Below are 22196 nucleotides of genomic sequence, written 5' to 3'. Positions count from 1 at the left end.
AGGACCTGTTTGTCATGGTTGACCCTACCAGGGGCATAAAGCCCCGGACAACATAGCTCCTGGGATCATTGGGACACGCGAACCCCTCCACCACGATAAGGTCGCAGCCCAGGGAGAGTATGTTTCACTGCAGTAAAACATACAATACAATAACTTTATTAATCCACGAAGGGAAATTCAATTGTCTGGGGTTTCATCTGTTTAGAATTATATAGTTTAATTGCTGATGGTATGAAAGATTTTCTAAATCTTTCTGTCCTGCAACGCAGGGATAGGAGCCGTCCACCACCCATGTTTCTTTGCTCATTGAGAGAGAGTCAATGTTTTTAGACCAGTCCAACTTATTATCCAGGTGTACGCCTAAATATTTATACGATGTCACCACCTCGATGTCCACGCCACAAGTGTTCACTGGCTGAAGAGGGGTTTGGATCTGATCATTTCCTTTGTCTTTGAGGTACTGAGTAGCAGGCAGTTTTTGTGACTCCAGTCCTTGAAGACACTTATCAGATCCCTGTATTCGGCTTCATGTCCATTTCTGATACATGCCACGATAGCAGTGTCATCAGAGTATTTCTGAATATGGCAGGACTCAGTGCTGTATTTGAAATCTGATGTATACAGTGTGAACAGGAATGGAGTCAGGACTGTTCTTTGTGGAACCCCCTCATTAATGTCCCAGAAACACAGTTCCCCATCCTGACAAACTGTGGCCTTCCTGTCAGGAAATCTATGATCCAAGAAACACAGGAAGGATTCACTCCCATCTCCGTGAGCTTGTTTTTAAGTATGGTGGGTTGGATGGAGTTGAATGCATTTGAAAAATCAAAGAACATGATTCTCACATTAACTCCAGGTTCCTCCAGATGAGACGGGGCACAGTGAAGCATGAAGAGAATGGTATCATCCACTCCAATGTGTTCTTTGTATGCAAACTGCAGGGAATCGAGTTTGTCTTTTACCTCAAGGGCAATAGGTCTGTAGTCATTTAGTTAAGGTGGACATTTGATTTTTGGTACCGGTACAATACAGGATGTTTTCCATAGAGCAGGCACCCGCCCCAGCTGTAGACTCAGGTTGAAGGTCCTGTGGAGAGGTTGACACAGTTGTGCAGCACAGTCTTTAAGCAGCGTTGGACACACACCATCTGCGCCAGCTGCCTTCCCAGAGCAAAAACTCTCAAGCTCCAACATCACCCCGGTCTCCGTGACAGAGAAGGGTACAGGTGCTAAAAGGGAAGTGGCTACAGCTGTGGAGACGTGTAGGAACCGGAGAAGGAGAAGGAGGAGCTATAGTGGGGATTTCCATATGCTGAGGAGAAGAAGGAGGAGCAGCAGTGGAAGCAGGTGTATCCACAGTGTCAAATCTGTTGAAAAACAGGCTGACTTCATCGGCTCTTTCCACATCACCCGCTATTGGATCCCTTTTCTTTTTATTGTTATGTCCAGAAATGGTACTGATTCCTCTCCACACATTATGGATGTTGCTGTGTTGAAAATTCCTATCTTCATTTTGTATTCCAGCTTTGTCATCTTCAGTCTCCTCTTCAACTCATGTTGTACTTCTTTGAGCCATTCTTTGTCACCGTCTCTGAAAGGTTTTTTTTTTTCTGATTGAGGATTTCCTTTATGTCGCTTGTGATCCAGGGTTTGTTATTGGGGAAACGGCGAACAGTCTTTGCAGGTAAGACTGTGTCTCTACAGAAGTTGATGTAATTGGTAAAACAATCAACCTGTCTGTTAATGTTCATACGGTCCTCATCTGTTTCCAGAAGCACATTCCTGTCTGTTGATTCAAAGCAGTCCCTTAGACCTTCACTAGCTTGAGGAGTCCATCTTCTGATTTTGACTTTAGTTGCAGGCTGTCTCAGCACACAATGTTTGTAACAGGTCTGCAGATAAACCAAGTTACGATCTTCATGCTTCTTTGACATTGGCATACAGCAGGTCTAGGGTTTTATTTTCTCTGGTAGGGCAGTTAAACTGTAAATCCAGTCAGGTGAGAGGAGAGGCTGACATGGTTGAAATCTCCTGATACTTGTCTGTATCCTAGCAACAGTATCAAGCAAAACATCACACAGAACCAAATCAGTTGCCTCAGGTGGAATGTATACAAGTATTGTTATGATATGACTGAACTCCCTTGGAAGATAATATGGCCGAAGGGCAACTGCCAACAGTTCAATATCTGGACAACACAACTTCTCCTTAACAGTTATGTATGAGGAGTTACACCATCTCTGGTTAACAAAGCCAGACTCCCTCCTTTCTTCTTGCCACTAGCTTTAGCATCTCTGTCTGACCTTATGAGAGTGAAGCCAGGTAGATCCATAGTTGAGTCTGAGTTGTTTTGATTCAACCAGATTTCAATAAAACACGGGAGACTGCATTCATGGTATGTTTTGTCAGTCTTCACCAATGTCTCCAGCTCGTCACTTTTGTTTGGCAGAGAGTTGACATTTCCAATGATGACTGATGGAAGAAAGGGCTTACCGGTATATCTCCATTTCTAGTGTAGCAGGAGAGTTCTGCTCTTAAATCACTGTGGGTTGTCAGCCAATCATGTCTGGCTGACATAGTACAAAAACTGGGTGGTATCTCTCTTCTCTCTCTCTCGGAGGCAGCGGCGGAGGTGCCTTCCGATCGCTTCACTTCCGGTCGTTTTGCTGCGTCGGCTGCTGGTGTTATAGTATTTTCCTACTTCCCGGCAAAATCTGACTACCCCTTCGCGCGAACGCCCGCGACCTACATTTCACTCTGTGGCCACTTAACGGCTTTTCTGTTGTATGTTTACTGTTTTTTGTTGTTGTTTTCTACTGGTTTTCAGGTTAAAAGTGATTAAGTGCCGAACTGTGGACATGTTTTCCTTTTAAATATGATTAGGTGACAGGTCTCTCCTCCTCTTCTCATCCGTATGTCCGCACCAGCAGTGTCTAAATGCCATCGGAGGAGATCCTACGCTACTCTCAACTTCACTCGTATGAGGATGTCAGGACAGGGTGTAATCGCCAAAGATTTTTCATATTCAGTGTTGTACACGTGTCAATAAAATAATTGTTCACTGAGAGAACTCTCTATCTCCTTATTTAAAATCGGACTCCCCTAAGAATGCAAGACGTGACACCAAAATATGTCTGGTGTTTATGTATAAAGTGTTTCGTCTAAGTATAGTACTTAAGTAAATATAAAGTCATTTATTATTGTTGTTGTTTTATTGGACCAGTTAACAATAGAATAGAAATTCTTTATTTATCCCACACCTGGGAAATTATTTGCTACAACAGCTAAAACACCAAACTACAACAAATTTAAAAAAAAAACATAGCAAATTACAGTCTGTAAAAACAGAATAATAAAATAAGGGGCTAAAGTGATCACAGTGTGGCAGATTAAGAACAGAATGACTATTTCAAAAGTAGGACTTTAACAGAAATATGCAGGTTGAGTTAACTCAGTGTTTCTCAAATAGTGGGGCGCGCCCCCCTGGGGGGGCGCAGAGGCATGTCAGGGGGGGCGCGGGCGACTGGGAGGAAAAGGTCCTTCAACCCGGAACTAATTAGCTGAACTATTGTTTTAACGTCGGCCTGTTTTTCGCGGCGTACAACAATACTGAAATTGTGCTGACCCCATAGACTGTATATGCCATAGATATTAATAATAATAATAATGATCTTCTGTATATACCTATGGTATATGCACTGGCCGTTCAGACTCCGAAGTACAGACTCCTGAGAACGGGAGAACGCATCGTTAATGTGCAGTCGGAACTCCAGCGTACTTGATCACGTCACGTACTCCTCTCATCTCCTCCGATTATTTTTACCAGCGATGTCAAACATACGGCCTGTGGGCCAAAACCGGCTCACCAGACGGTCCATTTCGGCCCGCGGGACGACTTTACAAATGATAAAAATCACAACAACATTAACTGTAAATTGTAAATTTGTAAAACTGTAAATTTAAAATAATTTCTAGAACTTGACAAGTTGTTCTGATCATGAAGTAAAATAATAGATTGTTCAGTTCCAGATACCTGTGACTGAATGTTTTGTGTTTTTGTAGATAAACTGTTATCTGGCAGTTACAATGCATGTGTAAATGATAAACTGAGGCATAATAGGCTACTGTTGAAATTGAACTTGTTTTCCTTAAGAAATTTCAGATTCATAATATTTTGTAAAAAGATAGTTCATTAAATGTGAACATTTTCAGAATGTACTTTTTTTTAAACTAAAACAAAGGGGAAAAGTTGGAGTTTTGGTTATTTATAGGTTATTATGCTGTGATTTTACTCTCGGGGCCCACTGGAGATCAGATTGGGTTTATGTGGTCTCTGGACTAAAATGAGTTTGACACCCCTGATCCTTACTGTGAAAAACAACAAAATGGAATCAGATAAAATAACACAGCCCTGCATATTCATGTTTTCACAGTTTATATATATATATATATATATATATATATATATATATATATATATATATATATATATATATATATTTATATATATATATATATATACGCACAAAGTTATTGGGGGGGCACGAAAGTTTTTTGTCCTCTGAAGGGGGGCCCGACAGAAAAAATTTGAGAATCACTGAGTTAACTGCAGGTTGTATGATAGGAAATAACAAAATCTGCAGTCAGATTTTGTAGGGTCAGCTAAAATCTGACTCTGTTTTTTTGGTAATGCAAGAAGTGACAAACTCCAAATTTTCTCAGCTGGAACATCTGCACCTCTGGTGCTGTTTATAAAAACATAGTCAATGGATCAAATGCAACTTGAGTCCTGTAATGACTCATGGACTCATGAGTCCACCTCATGAGTCCACCTCATGAGTGAAATTGTTGCAAATTTGCAGTTCAGAGTGTGGGGCGCTGGGATATGTAGTGTTTGTCAGATCTTTAGACACTGGTGGTGCGGACATATGAGAAGAGGAGGAGAGACCTGTCACCTAATCATATTCAACAGGAGAACATGTCCACAGTTTGGTACTTAATCACTTTTAACCTGAAAACCAGTAGAAAACAACATCAAAAAACAGTAAACGTACAACAGAAAAGCCGTTAAGTGGCCATAGAGTGAAACGTAAGTCGCGCGCGTTCACGCGAAGTGGGAGTCAGATTTTGCCGGGGAGTAGGAAAATACACCTGCCCCAACCATTGCAGTTTTCTCACTGGTCTGTTCAGTACAGTGTGTGAGCTGCTGCGGGTAGGTCACTGTTCACTGTGTTACGCATGGTTAATTTAGGATAGGATCCTGTATGCACGTATAAAATGCCTGGTTTAATCGTAGGAAGCTACGGCGGCTAACCTGCGTCTGGCTCCCTCTTCCTTGTGTGTGTGGGTGCTGCACAGCCTTCTGGAGGTACGTGGTCTGTTCTTCTGGGGTAAGGCATCACCTCACAAACTTACTGTATTAACCTGTGTCTTCTGTGTCCCCTGGATGTGTCAAATGTGCCATTTGGCCTTGTTATCCCGCTGCTGCTTTGCCGTGACAACGGTTCGCCTTGGTTGTCGCAGGCTGAGTTGCTTCGCTGCTAACCGCAGCCTGGCTGCGCGGCTATCTCTGTCTGTCCTGCCTCCTCACTGATCAGAGCAGCTTGGTTTTATTTTCTTGCTGCTGTTTATTCGCACAGCAGTACTTTTATATTGTTTTAAACTGTGTATACAGTGGGAACACTTTCCCACCCTTATTTGATAGGTTTTGTTTTTTTCCTCTTGTCATTTGGCCTTGTGGCCTATATTGGTTTAATTAATTTGTTTAGTTTTCTTTTTTCTGTGATTTAGTAATTATTTTGTGTTCTGTATATTTTTGATTACAATATATCTTTCTTTGACTTTGTTATTAGGTATATTTGTAGTTTAATCTTCTTTTTTTGTTGAGTGTTCCCACTAATTGTGTTTCTTTGATGGCAGAGGCTGAGCACCTGTGGTGGTGTGGTGTCTTCGGTGGCGGTACCCCTTCCTCGTGTGGCCTGTGAACCTTGGGTTTTTTTTGGTTTGTCCTTCACGTGTATGCAATTTGTTTATTCACCTGGTGCCCTCCCCCTGGGATCTGCTCCTTCCCCCCATTGACACTCTTCCTCCCAGTAAGCCAGCCTCTACCCTGTCGCACTCCCCTCCCTTTTTTTTAGTATATTTGTTTTAATTAGGGTTTTAATTGATTGTTAATAAATTCATTGAATTGTGATTGAACAATGTCTCCTGCCTCAATGGTGTAGTGAACTTGTGTGCCTCTAAGGTGACCATTAGAGGTAGACTAATTCCTTGGGTGCAATTCCCAAGGTGGCATTGTCAGCGACCATTTAGAGCTGTTTGGTGAATTCACGCCCACCTCCTGATATTCTTGTCTAGCCACTCCACTCGCCACACTAGCCTTCACCTTTGCACCAGCATGGCAACCATGAAAACACCTGAAGAAGTCCACTGGAATTGGATGTTCAGATGTCCAGATTTGTTCTGTCTCAATAAAAAAGCTCCTCTCTTGAATAAACGCTTCTCCCAGCAGACACTGATGAGCAGCCAACAAAACACAACAAAATATGAAAAAATACAGCAAAAATTTAAAACAGTTCAGAGACATCAAACTTTGCCACCACTTTCAGAGGTGCAGGTTCCAGGGGTGGAACAGTGCCATGAGGGTGGGCCAGTGACCATCTAGGGTTGTTTCAGTATGGGTGGAACAGGGCAAATGCAGTTGTGTGAAGAGCCAATGAATGAGGTCATGTACAGGGCTACTCTTGAAAACAGTCTTCTTTGATCAGCTGGCAAACTCTTTCCTCCCTTGAATGACTGGATTTTCCAACAAGACAACGCCCCTTGCCACACAGCAAGGTCAGTTAAAGCCTGGATAGAGAACCAGAACATTCCAAAAAAATGCTTTGGCCTGCTCAATCACCAGATCTAAATCCATGTTACGCTCTTGGGTAGCTGAATGCGACAAAAATAACCAGAATGTTATTGGCTCAGGTAAATGAATTTATTGCTTAGTAGCAAATGGAACATGAAAGTGATAACAAAGAACACAAAACTGGTGGATGTTGCCAAATCAAAGAACAGAATATAACAAAACGAGGGCTAACAGAGTTTCTACACACCCACCACAAGTAACAAAAACTAATACAAAGAGTGCAAAAATCCGAACTAAACAAAACTGGTGCCTCTGAACACACATAACGAACACACCGTTCACAAAGACTCTAAATACTAAGTAGCTTCTTCCCTAAGTTGGCAGACTGCTGATTGGAGCCACAGTCTCCACTGAGACTTTGGACTCCACATGAAATCAGCCGCTGCCAACAGTAGCTCGAAGTTGTCCATAGCACCCACCACAAGTGCTTACGGACTGAAGGACCACATAACAACAAAATAGAGGCACCAGGGTGGACTGGTCGCAAATACCAGCCACCCCGACTAAGAGCTTGTTTGCAGTTTTATAGACATGTGCAGTGATTGTGGGAGGAGGAGTCGCGGTGGTGGACCAATCCAAAGGTGGGAAGGACCAGGGCTGTGAGGAGGTCTGGAGCTCCTGGTCAATCACTCGTCATGAGTTGTCAGCTGGGAATCTGGAGCTCAGTCGCTGACTAGGTGTAATCAATCCATGCCACAGAGGGTGTACAAATGTCCTTTTCCCACACACGGCCACCACAGGCCGTAACAATCCAATTGAAAACTTGTCAAAAATCATCAAATGCAAAATGGAGACCCACAAGCCCAAAAACAAAGCAAATTAGTTTTAATTAGTGCAACAGGAATGAGCTGCTGTGACAGCAGAACAATGTCAGAAGCCGGTGGAGAGCATGCTAAGAAGCATGGCTTCAGCCATCAAAAACAATGGTTATGCAATCAATAACTCCTGTGTGTGTCATGTGACTAAAACAGAAAAGAAAACATGGAATTCCTAAAAGCACTGTCTGTCAAAGTTACAGATGTAAGAACATAAATGATTTTGGTTATTATCAAGAAAACCATGCAAAATGGCTAGATATCAGCTCTTAAATTAAACTCTTATGAGCTATTTTTGTTGTTGTCATTATATTTGTCCAAACAAATGTACCTTTAGTTGTACCAGGCATTAAAATGTCCAGGCTGTAATTCAGAAAATTTAATGTTCATGAAACTTCAAGTTTCATGGCTGTGACTCTGGGGCAATTCTGTTGAATTCACAAACTTTAACATCCAGACATGGCCTAGGAATCTGTGCAATAAATTCAAATTACTTAAGAATTCTGATATCACAGAAAGACTCTGATATCCTGGTTCTCACAGAGACTTGGCTTAAACAGAATGTATATTACTCAGGTTTTGCTACATAACTATCCCTACACAGAACAGACAGAGGTAACAGTGTGGCTATTTATATCAAGTATAACTGTTGCTGTTTTATATGCCATCAGTGTACCTCAGTCCTTCAAATTTATTTCTCATTAAAGTTAAAAAACTGTGTTTTATGGGATATTTGCCTAAATTGGTGGATTCTCTTTCTTAAAGAAACTCTGTCTAGTTGGCCCATCAGTTAACCGAACTGGACTTAATCTGAAAGATCCCTCAACATTAATAGACCTGATTTTGTGCAACAAGAATGACAATACTAGTAATGCTGGTGTTTTCACTAGGTTTAGTGATCACTGTTCAGTAGCCTGCGTTAGAGGTACCAAGCAGAAGAAAACCGAGCCATGTGATTCCACTCTAAAGAAAGGTAAAAGAGAGTCAACTTGCTCTCAGTGACATATTCCAAATTTCCAACATGTAGAATTGGCTTTGAAACATTTCACTAATCAATTTCTCATTATCCTTGACAAATATGCACCCTTCATACTTAGGATAAAAAACAGGAGGTTCTCCACTGAAATGTCTATTTTGTTCAAAGAAAGAGACAAAGCCTGGGCACTAGCAAGGTGTGCAGGTGAAGCAGCCTACTGGGTAGCTGTTAGGCAGCTCAGAAATAAATGCACATCCTCTTTAAGAAAAGACAAAAGCATTCTACCACATTGAACTAATCTCCAGTTACTATACAAACCTGTCAGCTTCTCAGTCAAAAAATATTTGTGATCTGTTGAAACCCTGCAAGAAGCTTTTCACCAACTGCAAGATGCACTTCAGTTAAAACTTGTCCTTAATGCAAACAAGACAGTGTACACAAGTACATGCTCTTCTCAAGAGCCAGAGAAATCCCTGAAGGAAGTTTACCTATCACCACTCTGACTGCTCAGAACATTAAGAGAGTTTCTGAATACAAATATTTAGGCATCTATTTGATCAAAAACCTACATTAAAATTTCATATTGTTATATTAATTTGCAAACTATGGGAAGTTATTGGGCTTTTTACAGAAACAGAGCCATGTTTCCTATGTTGTACAAAAAGCAAATAATTGATGCTGTCTTCCTGCTTGAAATGCCTCTAGCTCACTTAGGAAGCCCTGAGATTCATTACCTGTGATTCCACTAATCACTGTTCATTATACACAAAAGTTGACTAGCCATCCCTAGCAGGAAGGCCAAACAGACATTGGCTTCTGTTTATTTATAAAGCACTTAATGGCAAAATGCAGAAATACATTACTTGCTTGTTAAATCGATCCCACAATCATTCGGTAAGTTGTGAGTAAAACTGCTTTTAGCTTTTCTGCTGCACACACTTGAAACATTTTGCAGCAAACACTGAAGACTGGTACCACTGTATGTGTTGGTCAATTTTAATCCATGATCACACACTGCATAGCAATGTAGCAATGTAGTGTAGTTAACTGTTTTTATTTGTGTTGTCTTGTTGAATGTTGCATTTCTATTCTGTTAGCTGTACTTTCAACATCAGTGTAAATGAAAGTATCCTTCAATGATTCCTTGAGATTAAAACAAAGGTTGAATGAATAATTGAATAATTACAGTACATATCCTAGTATAATTGCAGTTGGATTCTCTGGGCACTACAGCTATCCATTGAGGTCAAGGAAAAGTGTCTAGGACAAAGCATAAGATAGACTTATTTGATTGATATAGTTTACACATAAGATTGCACAACAACCCAGGTACATATAGGGGAGGTGAGTGGGTAACTGGGCGCAAATGAGGTGAGTGTAGTAGACAGGTGACTGGGTAGAGACTGACAGACTGAGAACCTTGATTGAGTGGAACATGTGATAAATGAAAAAAACTGAAGACAGGGCGAAATTGCCATAACATACTGTGCACTGTATATCAAATAATACATGTTGCAATGTTGTCAGTTCACACCTGGCACAGTGTCAAGTTTAAAGAGATCGTCCATGGAGATACACTCACAATGACATTCTTATGGAACTGAGATGTCTTTGGCTTGTCACTAATGTTGGTAAGTGTAATTTGATGTTGATGGATAGTAAATAAACCTTTTCATTCACTTTCATTAAGAACTACCCCATGCCAGATAAGATGCTTTTAGTGTGATGAATGAATACAATAGCTGGTCCATTGTTGCAAGTATTTTATTTTCTACAGCACCATTCATATCACGTTAACATGTTACAAAATGTTTATTTACTGTTATGTGGATTAGTCTCAAAAAACATGAAATCAATGAGGAAGCAGACTCCTACCATCACTGCCTTCATCTTAACTTCCAGGTCCACAGGAAATGAGATTCCAAAGTTATCTGCATCTGTGAAGCCTTCCTGCATGAACCTACCCCACTGTTTACTGATCTGCCCTACCACCACTGACTCGTCCAAAGATGTCACCTCAAAGATCACATCAGACATGCATCTACAGTCACAGCAAGGCCCCTTGATCTTCAACTGGGGTCTCCTCATGTCATTTAAGATGGTAAAGTTTGGCAGAAAAGGGTGCCAGTTCTGCTCCACATAACCTATGGGATTTCCAGGAGGGCTCTGAACTTCCAGCTCTTGCAGGCAGCAGGGAAAGCAGCAAGAACCACACCTTAGGGGGCGGATTAGCGTCAACACTTCCTGTCCCATGTTGTCATGAAGATGAATCGTGAAAGGTCTAGCGGGGCCACATACTTGCATGGTGAAGATGTCATTTTCCTCTGCAGCCACAAACACCTGCTGCCCCATGCTATTCTTTACTGTGTAAACATTGTTCATCTCCCAGCCAATAACCATTTCAGCCAGGTCAACTCGCTGGTGGATCAAGACCTGGTCAGTCTGAATCAGGTACTCCAGTCCAGGTGGGCAGCCTGCAGGTCGACCAGGTGAAGGCATCAATATAGGAACAGGAGGCAGTGTAGGACCTGTTGCTCCATGGTTCACTGGAGCTGAATAAACTGAATTGTTACCAGGCTGCATCCCAACACAGTACACTGGTATCTGAGGCAGTGGTCCTGTGCTTCCCTGGTATGCCATAACAGATGTGTACCTGGTAAAGACGGCAAGCAAACAGTACATGATAAAAAGGACAGAGTTTCTTTTTATCTAAATGTGTTCAGTGTTGCTTATCCCCTGAAGGAACAGACAACCTCAACTGATCTGTCGACATGTCATTAAAAAAATATAATTCTTATTTTGGATGTTCAACCATAATTTGTATTCTCAGTGAAAATATCTCATTGTGTCAGCAAAGTGAGTTGCCTACACTGGAGAACATGGGAGGCATAACAAAAAGTCAAAACGCACCATGATCCACACAATCAGAAAGTACTGATTGCCAGTACTGCCTGGCAATTGTCATGCTTGTGTCAAGGTAGGGCCGCACTACCTCCCTATAAAAAGGATTGATGCTGAGTCACCAGTCATTCAAGATAAGCTCACCTCTTCCTTGCTTTAAATAAGAAGAGTGATCTGGTGAGACATCTCTTTCATGTCATCAAAGAACCATGGTTACAAGATAAGTAAACTTATGTTCTCTTTCCAACAATAATTTTGAGCTCTGCGTATGGGGATATACAGACTCTCATGTTGTCAGATAAGTTCATCTCAATGACTGACTCTTAGTTTAGGAGGTCCCGTGCGGGCCCACACTTTGGACAGTATGAGCCAGTGAGGGTGTAGTGACCTATAGAGCGTTGCAAGGGTCAGAGATGAAGCCCAGCTTACTGAAAAACCTTAAGGAGAAAAATGTTGTATGTGACTAGGCAGTTTGGAGCATCTTCCTCATCAGTGTCCCCCGTCCCCCTGTCCAGGTCTATAATGTAAGTCTGCCTAATGTGAAATCACAAATATGTGCAAACTATGAGTACAATGTGTATTATTAACCTCAGATTGACTGAGTTCAATACGATTAGCAATGAGTTCATTACTATGAGCTGTTTCATCTATTTTTATCCCCTTAAATAGCGCCCAGGAGGTTGGCATACCTCTGGTTCAATTTGCACGGGGTCCTGCATGGGTTTTGCAGTCCCTTGCTGGTGTAGGCCATCTTGATTGCATCTACGATATAATGGGATAGGCACCGTTTACTGATGGGCTTGCTCATGTTGATTTAGCCCATTAAACAAACAGCTGATAACACCTTCTAAATGTTTTAGTTCTTTCAGTATAAGCATACAAGGCTCTTACCAGACAGAGAGCACGCAGGTGTTTGTGTTCAGGGGAGGGAAAGATGGGTGAATAAAATGGCCCCCTCTCCAAAGGAACACACCCCAGTGATGAATTCTTGGGCACGATGGCAGGGTTTAGCTAAAGTATGACCTTAATATTACCCTGCATGAACTGAGTGCATTGTGCATACACTGACAACGCATGAATGCCACTGACACATTTTGCTGATGCAAGAGCCAGTAATAATGCTCTTTCAAGGTACAGTATCTCCACCTGATGTAGCGATTCAAAAGTGTCTAATATCAGAGCTAAATCCCCGAAAAGCATCAATGGTTTGGAAACTGGGTGGAGCTGTTGTGTTCCTTTTATAAAATGACAGACCAGAGAGTGCTGGCCTAATGTACGATCTGCAAAGCCCACATAGCAGGCTGATATGGCTGCCAAATATACTTCAACGGTAGGAAAGGCCTTGTCTTTGTCCAGTAGTTATTGAAGGAAGGTGAGCCACTGCTGCCACAGACCATTGAAAGGAAATTATCTAAGATTTCAACACCGTCCATTTGTTTTCATACAATGCGCTTGTGGAAAGGACTCTTGTGCACTGAATAGAATGACGGTCTGGTAAGAAAGTCCCACTGCACCTAGATTTGACCTGTCATGATCAGGTCCAGAGGACAAGGTGCTCTGGATGAGGTTGGAAGATTTACCCCTGGCCCTGGACACTATATCCCAATGCAGTAGGAGTGACCAAGGCTCACTCCACAGGAATGGCATAATTTCTGTTATCCAATGGTACCTCATCCACTTGGGCATGATTGATATCATTGTTAGACCCCTCTTCCTCATTCTGGTCAGCATGGGGGTAATCAGGGAAAGTGGAGAAAATGCATACAGCAGCACCTGTGTGTCCATTCCCAATGGGGTTATCCAATCCTTCAGGGAAAAATTACTGAGACATGTAATGTTCTCTCTCAAGGTGAACAGGTACACCTGTGGATGGCCAAAGTGGGCCCACATTTGGACCACTTCCTGGGTGTGGTGGGTCCATTCTCCATACATTGGATTTCCTCTGAACAGCAGATCCTGTCTCAAGTTTTAAACTCATGGGATGTAGTTGGCTGTCAATGGTAAACAGTGAATGACGCTACATAGTTTCAGTTTGCTTGCAGAGATTGTAGTGGGTGGGAGTGTAGCTTGCTCTGTCTTTTTATGTACACTACCACTAATGTGTTGCCTGTTCTGATCAAAATGTAGTGGTTTCTCAACAATGGGAGAATGTGCTTTAAAGCCAGAAAGGCTGCTAGCACTTTCAGCCAGTTTATGTGAGCACCTTTGTGGTGCAGAACCCACAAGCCTCCTTCCTGGAGGTAACAACTCCCTGTGTCATGCCCTGTGAGAGAAATTCATGATTTCTCTGCTTATGCAATGAAGCAGAACAATCAGCAGTCACTTTGACACAACAATGGATATGGCATGCTTGACACAATTTAAGGGATTCCACCCATTACTAATATTCTGTCATGTGCTTTCTGCCTAGAGGAATCACCACCAGTGCAGATCCAGATCCTCACATTTGCAGGGACCATCTGAATGGGATGTAATTCCCTTTTCGAAACACACTCATGACAGCATTTTCTATTTTGTTTGTAGAAAGGTGTGCTTTGAATGAGGTGGAATTAAGAGTTATTCCTATGAAAGAAATGACCTGGGATGGCTCTACGACACTCTTCTCATAGTTTATGACAACTGCCAGAGCAGCCAGGTGATCTATTGTGTCATTCTGGTGTGCTCTTGTGCCAGCATCTCTGACTCTGACAGCATTAGCCAGTCGTCTATGTGCATTGCTATGCGGATGCCCTGTTCCTTTAACCTCTGTGCATCTGACAAACACCCATGCAGAGTGGCATTTTTCAGCATTAGAAATTTGTATGACTTTTGATGACCTTGATTCAGTGCACACAGGTCTAGTATAGGATGTACCCCCCCCCTCTGCAGAATCCTTGCTCATTTTCCATCTGTGAGGGAAAAATGATTTTCTGGAATTCAGGAGGGTTGATTGTTGATCGTAAGCAACAGCCTCTTCCTAATGTCCTCATTACCCACTCTGGTGTAGTTAAAGAGATCCATCTATCTATTTTTACAGAAAGAGAGAGAGCTTAAAGGTGGTGTTGTTGTCACGACATGAGTGGCCTGCGTTCGTACAGCACTTATTTAGCCTGTCACACCCGAGGCGTTAGCTTCCGGTGTTGTATGTGAATGTAATGATATTTTGATTTTTAGCTTCATTTTTCTTTTTTTCACACATTTTCCCCAGGCCCTCAGGAACATGCTTGGGTGTGCCAGGTGTTTTTTTTTTTTTTTTTAATGGAGTATGTGTTTTTATGAAACTGTGACACTCCTGACTGAACTGAACAGTGTCTCACTGTCTTTTCAATAGAATGCGCTCAGCAGGATCCAGTTTGTGCCTGAGTGAGGGAGGCCAAACCTGCTTCTCTAAATGGCCTTTGGAATTAAAACTGTAAAATGAGGTTGGAGCTCAGGCAGGTGTGGCTCCAGTTTTCTCTGGGGATACTAAACAGTCTGCTACTTCTTGTTGTGACTACTTGGTAGTAGGTGGGGCTGGTGGACCACGCTGAGCGGCAGCAAGTGGAATGCTTTTCCTATTTTTCTGGCTACCTGGCTTCCGTGATCCCGTCTTTGAAGCAGCTGGACAGTGAGGGATTCTGAAAGTCAGCTCCTACCATGCATCTGCAGTCTTTCTTGGCTAATAAGACGTACAAATCAATCACTACAACTGTGCAGGTCCTGACACTTCATTACTCCTGCTAGCCAGTGAGCACTGGCTAGCAGGAGTAATGAAGTGTCAGGACCTGCACAGTTGTAGTGATTGATTTGTACGTCTTATTAGCCAAGAAAGACTGCAGATGCTTGGCCTTGGAGGGCAGAAATGTACCAGAATCAGATGTCCAAATCACTTCATCTGGCTCCTTTCGATGTGACTGACAGCGGCTCTACTCCAAGCCCCCTCCAAATGTCCGAGCTTCTCACCCTATCTGTAAGGCTGTGCCCAGTCACTCTGTGGAGGAAGCTCATTTCGGCTGCTTTTACCCACAATCTTGTTCTTTCGGTCACTACCCAGAACTCTTGACCATAGGTGAGGGTTGGAACGTACATGGCTGGTAAATTGAGAGCTTTGCCTTGCAGCTCAATTCCCTCTTCACTACAAGGGTTCAATACAATGCCCACATTACCGCTGCCACTGCACCAGTCCACCTGTCCATCTCTCGTTCCATTTTCCCCATCGCTTGTGAACAAGATCTTGAGATACTTATACTCCCTCACTTGGGGAAGCAACTCCCCCCAACCTGGAGAGAGCAATGGTTTCTGGCAGAGAACCATGGTCTCAGACTTGGAGGTGCTGACCCACATCCCAGCTGCTTCACACTAGGCTGCAAACCGCTCCAGTCCATGCTGAAGCTCAGGGTCTGGTAAAGCCAACAGAACCACATCATCTGCAAAAAGCAGAGACATGATCCTGAGGTCCCCAAACCAGACACCCTCCTCACCCTGCGCCTTGAGATCCTATCCATGAACACCACAAACAGGATCAGAGACAAGGGGCAGCCCTGGCGAAATCCAACACCCACAGGAAATGTGTCTGACTGGGTCGAACACGTGTTGACAGGCTGGTCAAACTTCCACGAACTCCTCAGCAGTTCCACAAGAGTTCAGAGCTGATCCACAACCAGGACAGAATCTGCATTGCTCCTCCTGAATCCGAGGTTCAACAGTCGGTCAGAGCGTCCCTTACAGCACCCTAGAGAAAACTTTCCTTGGGATCCTGAGAACTGTGATACCCCAGTATTTGGAACACACTCTCTAGTCCCCCTTTTTGAAAATGGGGCCCACCACTGCGTTCTGCCACTCCACAGGCACCATACTACCCAATGCCCACACGACATTTTAGAAATAGTGTCAGCCAAGATAGTCCAACAATGTCCAGAGCCTTCAGTATCTCGGGGCAGATCTTGTCCACACCTGGCGCCTTACCACCGAGGAGCTTCTTTTCTACCTCCGCAATGTCTGCCACGGATATGGACAAAGATTCCCCCGAGTCTTAAGGCTCTGACTCCTATGCAGAGGACATGTTTTCTGGGTTCAGGAGTTCCTCAAAGTGCTCTTTCCACTGCCCAACAATGTCCCCAGTACTGGTCAGCAGTTCTCCCCCTTGACTGAGGCATCAGGTCAATGGCAAGTACTTTTCCATATTCCTCCCACACCCGAGTTTTTGCTTCAGTGACTGTCGCAGCTGCAGCCCTTTTGGGTGATGGGTACTCACTTCTTCAGGAGACCCAGAGCGAGCCAGGCCCAAAAGACATCCTTCTTCGGCCTGACAGCTTCCTTCAATGCTGGTGTCCACCAGCAGACTTTTGGGTTGCTGACGCAACAGGCACCAGTTACCTTCTGGCCATAGCTCCTAACAGCCACCTCTACATTGGAGGCTTTGAACATGGCCCACTCAGATTCCATGTCCCCAGCGTCCCTGGGATGCAGAAAAAACTCTTCCAGAGGCGGGGGGGAGGTTGAAAACCCCATGGATGCCTCTGCCAGACAGTCCCAATTCACCCTCACTACACGTTTGGGTTTACCAGGTCTGTCTGGCAGCCTACCCTGCCACTGGATCCAACTCACCACCAGGTGGTAATCAGTTGACAGCTCTGCTACTCTCTTCACCCAAGTGTCCAAGACATATTGCTGCATGACACGACTACGAAGTCAATCATCGACTTTTGGCCTAAGGTGCTCTGGTACCAGGTACACTTATGAGCAACCTTTTGCTCGAACATGGTGTTTGTTATGGCCAGCCTATGGCTAGCAAAGAGTCCAATGACAAAACACCACTTGGGTTCAGATCGGGCAGGCTGTTCCTCCCAATCACCCCTCTCCAGGTTTCTCTGTCATTGCCCATGTGAACATTGTAGTCCCCCAGGAGAACTATGGAGTCCCCAGGTGGCACCCCTTCCAGGACACCACCCAGAGATTCCAAGACGGCCGCATACTCTGAACTGCTGTTTGGCATATAAGCACAGACAACAGTCACAGTTTTCCCCTCTACAACACGAGGTCGCAATGAGCTGACCCTCTTGTTCCCCAAGGAGAACTCCAACAAGCGGCACTCATCTGGGGGCTTGTGAATATCCTCACACCTGCCCAGCACCTCTCACCCTGGGTAAGCCCAGAAAAGGAGAAAGTCCAACCCCTCTCCAGGATTTTGGTTCTGGAACCTTTGCTGTATGTGGAGGTGAGCCCAACCATATCTAGCCTGTAATGCTCCACTTCCTGCACCAGGTCAGGTCCCTTCAGCGGCAGTGAGGTGACATTCCACATCCCCACAACTAGTCTATGCCGCCAGACGGGGGTGCGCCTAGGTGCCCGCTCCTGTCTACTGCCTGATAAGCATAGCATCCAACCTTGAGGTCGGATGCTAGGTATTAACAACTTTTTGGCTGCACATTTTGCAACACTGAGCAGTGGATGCCACTTGACTGTGATAGCTTTTTCTCTGTCAGCCCCATGTATCTCCACTGGGGAGACTCAATCAGAGTGGGCAAAGGAGATGTTGTTTTCCTCATCCAAGACAAGGTGTCCTGATGCTTCTTTAGAGGACTCAATGAGGAGCTCCTGATCAGTTTCAAGAGGGTGCAACCCGCCAGCTTCGCAGCTGGATTTGTCATCCTCTAATAGGCAGGAGAATGGCATCCACATCATTGCCCCAGCTGGACAGTGGTTTGGCCAACTGCATAAATTCCATGGATGTTTCAGCACAAGCCATCATAAGTTCTTTGCTCAACAGGGTAGGCTGACGTGCAGACTTTAAAAGGTAAAGTGGGCACAATGTTCACATGTGGCCGGTGTGGTATATCACACACACCTCATAAATACCCAGTTCTGATATTTTTCAACCGCCTTGACATATTCTGAGTGGCAGTTGGCTGTCTGCCATTTCAAACTTAGTCTTGAGTACCTAGTTCTGTCATGCGAGATAGCTTGCGCAATTAATATGGGTTTGGGCAGTTATGTGGGCTACAGTGACCTAGTTAGTGTGGTGACTAGCATTTGTGCTACTGGGCTTGGTAGCCATGTATAGTTAGTGCAGCTATAGAAGCTTAGTCAGGTTATTGCTGTGCAAGGTGCATGTTGGCAATTAGCACGCTCTCCAACCTGACTCCATGGTGAAGAGTCAGCAGCAGCTGAGAACTACAAGCTGTGTTAGCGTCCAATGACCAAGGTGCTAGCTTGCTCAATTGAACTGTGAAGTCACTCACACTGGCAGTCAGAAGAGAAAGCTTTCTGAGAAGGTGAAAAGAGGAAATTGAATGATGAGTGTTCTGTCCTGCAAATAATGCTGTGCAGTAGAATTTTGTGTACTGCAGTGCAATCAGTAGGTATACTGATTGTTTTGTGTGAAGTACTGTTGAAGCAGGAGAGTTCCGTATTCCGCCTTCAGATTTCTTTAGGCCATGTGCAGAGCTGGGTGCTGCTGCTTCTCCTGCTGTAGCTTTTACTTCCATGTTGTTACCTTGGACAGTACCTGTCTGTACATATATTATTTGTTTGATGTTGTTATTAAAGTTTATGCTCTGCTTGTTTTGACAAAGGACTTATTAAGCCCTAGAATTTAGTTAATTGATAGCTAAGTATAGTTGTGACTTACCTTTTTCTGTTTAATGTGCTCTTATACTGTTCCTACTTTATGAATTGGTTATCTTTTGATTTCCGTTTCCAATTTGTGTTTTTGTTGCAGTTATACAAAATAAATCGAGTCTTCATTGAACACAAGAGAAGTTCTGCCTTGGATTTTGATGACATAACACGGCTGTCTACCTGTGAAATGCGCTAAACTCAGGAGGACAGTGTAACAGGTGACACCACTTCAATCCATTTTACAGTGAGGAAGCATGCAAGCGTCACAAATGCTGGCCAGTCCTGGCTTTAGTAATGTTACAGCTTCTAAGGATAACACTGAGAGAGCGTTCCCCATAGTGAGACAATGAAATGAACTGTGTAGAAAATACGTTTGTTGGGGGGGAAAGAAAAGAAAAAAGAATCTGCACCAGAGTTGAGGGAGTTTAGGGGAGCAATTCTCATTTACATATTGACACTGATTTGGTCGACGTACAACCAACTGTGTTGGTCGTTTGACTGCCGTGGATGTTGACAATAGGGAGCTTGGGTAAGAGTTTTCACACTTACTTATTCCTCTTCTCTTCTAAATACATGTGGTCCACCTAGAGGTTTGTTTAATCTAGCTGCCCATGTTTTCAGTTCTGTCTGACTGTTCTTGTGATGTCGCAACAATCTCAGATCCTATAAGGTTTCCTGATTTTGTGTTTTGACAAAATAGTAACATTTTGTGAAATACACTCATTCAATTTCCTTCCAAGTGTGAGGTGAAAAGACATGTCTGTTTGAATAATATAGTTATTCTTGCTTAGCATAAAGACTAGAAGCAGGAGGGGTTAAGATTATAACTTCACAATTTTTCAACTTTGCCCCAGAATAACACTCATGCACCATGTACAAAATGAATTATGGTTTTACTGGGAATTACATGTTGTAACTAATATGGCGGCCAACAGAGAGATTTTTTTTCTTTTGACTTGTAATTGATTTTAAAAAAAATAGTTTTAGAATCAACATACACGTTAATCAACATACAAAACATCAACATCCAATCACCCACATCCCACCCACCTACAACCAAGAAGGGGTCCATCACTCTCAGAGGTCATTTGCATCTCAGCCTAGTATGGAAGGCAGTACTGACTGTGAACAAGCTGGCTGAATAATGAAGTAAATCAAACAAAATGAAACACATCTGGTACTAGCTCATCGACATCATTGTGCATTCACCCAATCTTTACTGTGACATCTGGATATTGTTGAGGTACATGCCCCACTTTAGATAATATTTTTCTGTTCTGTCCAGTATCCTGTATGACATTCTTTTATAAGCAGCAGCTCTGCCCAATTCAGTTGACCAGTCCTGAAAAGAACATTCTTCAGGTTTCTTCCAGTTTCTGAGGATGATCTGTCAACCAATCATGATAACAGTTCGTGTCCAATGTTTCAGTGGTTGTGGAAAACAAGACATCACTGTACAGTCCCCCAAAACATAAAGTTTTGGACAGAGCACAAATTGCCTTTTGATAACATTAGTAATGTAAATATCAATCTTCTTCAAATACTGACTGATCTTGGGGCATGACCCTAACCCATGTGTCAGTGTACCTTCATCCCTAGGCAGCTGTATCCTTTAGACCAAGTCTAAAAAGCCTACTTGGTGCCCAATAAAATTGATGTACTATTTTAAATCGAATGAGCCTCACCCTCAGATATCTTGACATCTTTTGGGAGTTGCCACATATCTTAGCCCAGTTCTCTTCATTAAAAGATACCCCCAGGCCATTCTAAGTGAGGAGATACCTCCATCTCTTCCATATGCCATCAAAATCTTATATTATTTAGCTGTTTCATGACCTTTTCTGATTATCTTAAGGACTTTATTCAATTCTTCTGCTGACCTTGGAGAGTGTAGCCCAAAAGTCTGTTGTATTGAAATTCCTCTGCATTTAATAATATTTTAATGATGCAGTATGCTTTTTCCATAGCAGAGCTTCTCCCACATCCAGTCGTTCTTCAGCCTAATCTATAAGACTGAAGTTAGTCCACATTAAACTGAACCTTACTGAATCACTCTTAGGATTCCGATTACTCGTTATGTATACAGTTTTACCTATTTACAGTTCATTTCTTTCCTGACAGAAATAGTCACCATTGTAAGAAATGTATTAGTAAGTATTGGTGTGTTCAGTCCAAAATTACTGCATTGTTCACTTTGCAACAACTTTGAAAACAACATAATACAGATTAATATATAAAATGGAATAACACCAAATTCAGCAACTTTATTAAATAAAATTAATTTCATATACACTATGTATTACAGAAGAAGATAAATTATTTATAAGAATGCCTACCTACAATATATGTGTTTTCATATGCCGATGTCTCCGAAGCAGCGTGCCAAAGAACAGATGTCTGTGAGTGATACATGAGATGCGTTGTTGTGACGCTTACGCTCCTTAGCAACTGTTTTTTTTAGAGGTAGAGTGGAGTCAGGTTGCCAGTTTTGTTGATCCTCTCTCACTTGAATGACACAGCACACTTTTTCTCTGAAGAAATCTGAATTTTGTCATGTGATAGTAGGAGAAGCACAAGTGTAAATAAGTTCACTGATGGCAGTTGTGAACTAGGCCTGTTGTACCAACTAAAAAACTCCACTCAGCATTTTGTAGGAGAATTAAAATATCAAAATGTCAGTCATGAGCACATTTAGACTGTGTACTTACTTTTTTCATCAAAGAATGACTGAAATCTGACTTAAAAATGCCAATTTGCCCTGTAGTGTTGCTCAGGTATAGCCCCTGTGTCTGTAGACATGAGAACACTAATCTCATTTCATTATTTTGAGCTTCTTTTCTCCTTTGTTCCATGTTGTCCTACCTGCAAGCTGGGCATTGATCTCAGCACACCATCTTGAATGATGTCTCAAGTGCATCTTGAGGATAGAAAAGCGAAGAGAAGAAGGGGTATAAGGATAACTATGAGTGAGGATGCATGGGTGTATACTTGCTGTATCCTTTTTGGAAGTCTTT

At 42.9% G+C, this 22196-nt stretch overlaps 1 protein-coding gene and 1 long non-coding RNA gene across 2 annotated transcripts; one reads left to right on the top strand and one right to left on the bottom strand.

Moving 5' to 3' along the window:
* Positions 1–4554: 4554 nt before the first annotated feature.
* LOC111577487 (uncharacterized) lies at positions 4555–6200 on the top strand. Its single transcript, XR_004848473.2, has 2 exons — positions 4555–5211; positions 5296–6200. It is a non-coding gene; the product is annotated as an uncharacterized LOC111577487 (long non-coding RNA).
* Positions 6201–10457: 4257 nt separating this feature from the next.
* On the bottom strand, positions 10458–21582 carry LOC111577489 (phospholipid scramblase 1-like). Its single transcript, XM_055011949.1, has 2 exons — positions 21519–21582; positions 10458–11356 (listed from the first exon to the last, which is right to left on the bottom strand). Exon 2 carries the CDS (start codon positions 11341–11343, stop codon positions 10516–10518), a length of 828 nt encoding a protein of 275 aa, XP_054867924.1. The 5' UTR covers positions 11344–11356; positions 21519–21582; the 3' UTR covers positions 10458–10515.
* Positions 21583–22196: the final 614 nt, after the last annotated feature.

This window comes from Amphiprion ocellaris, chromosome 7 (assembly GCF_022539595.1).
Source record: "Amphiprion ocellaris isolate individual 3 ecotype Okinawa chromosome 7, ASM2253959v1, whole genome shotgun sequence".
NCBI classification, from domain to species: Eukaryota; Metazoa; Chordata; class Actinopteri; family Pomacentridae; genus Amphiprion; species Amphiprion ocellaris.
The sequence above is the reverse complement of the archived record's forward strand: the minus strand, read 5'-3'. Positions and strand labels throughout refer to the sequence as shown.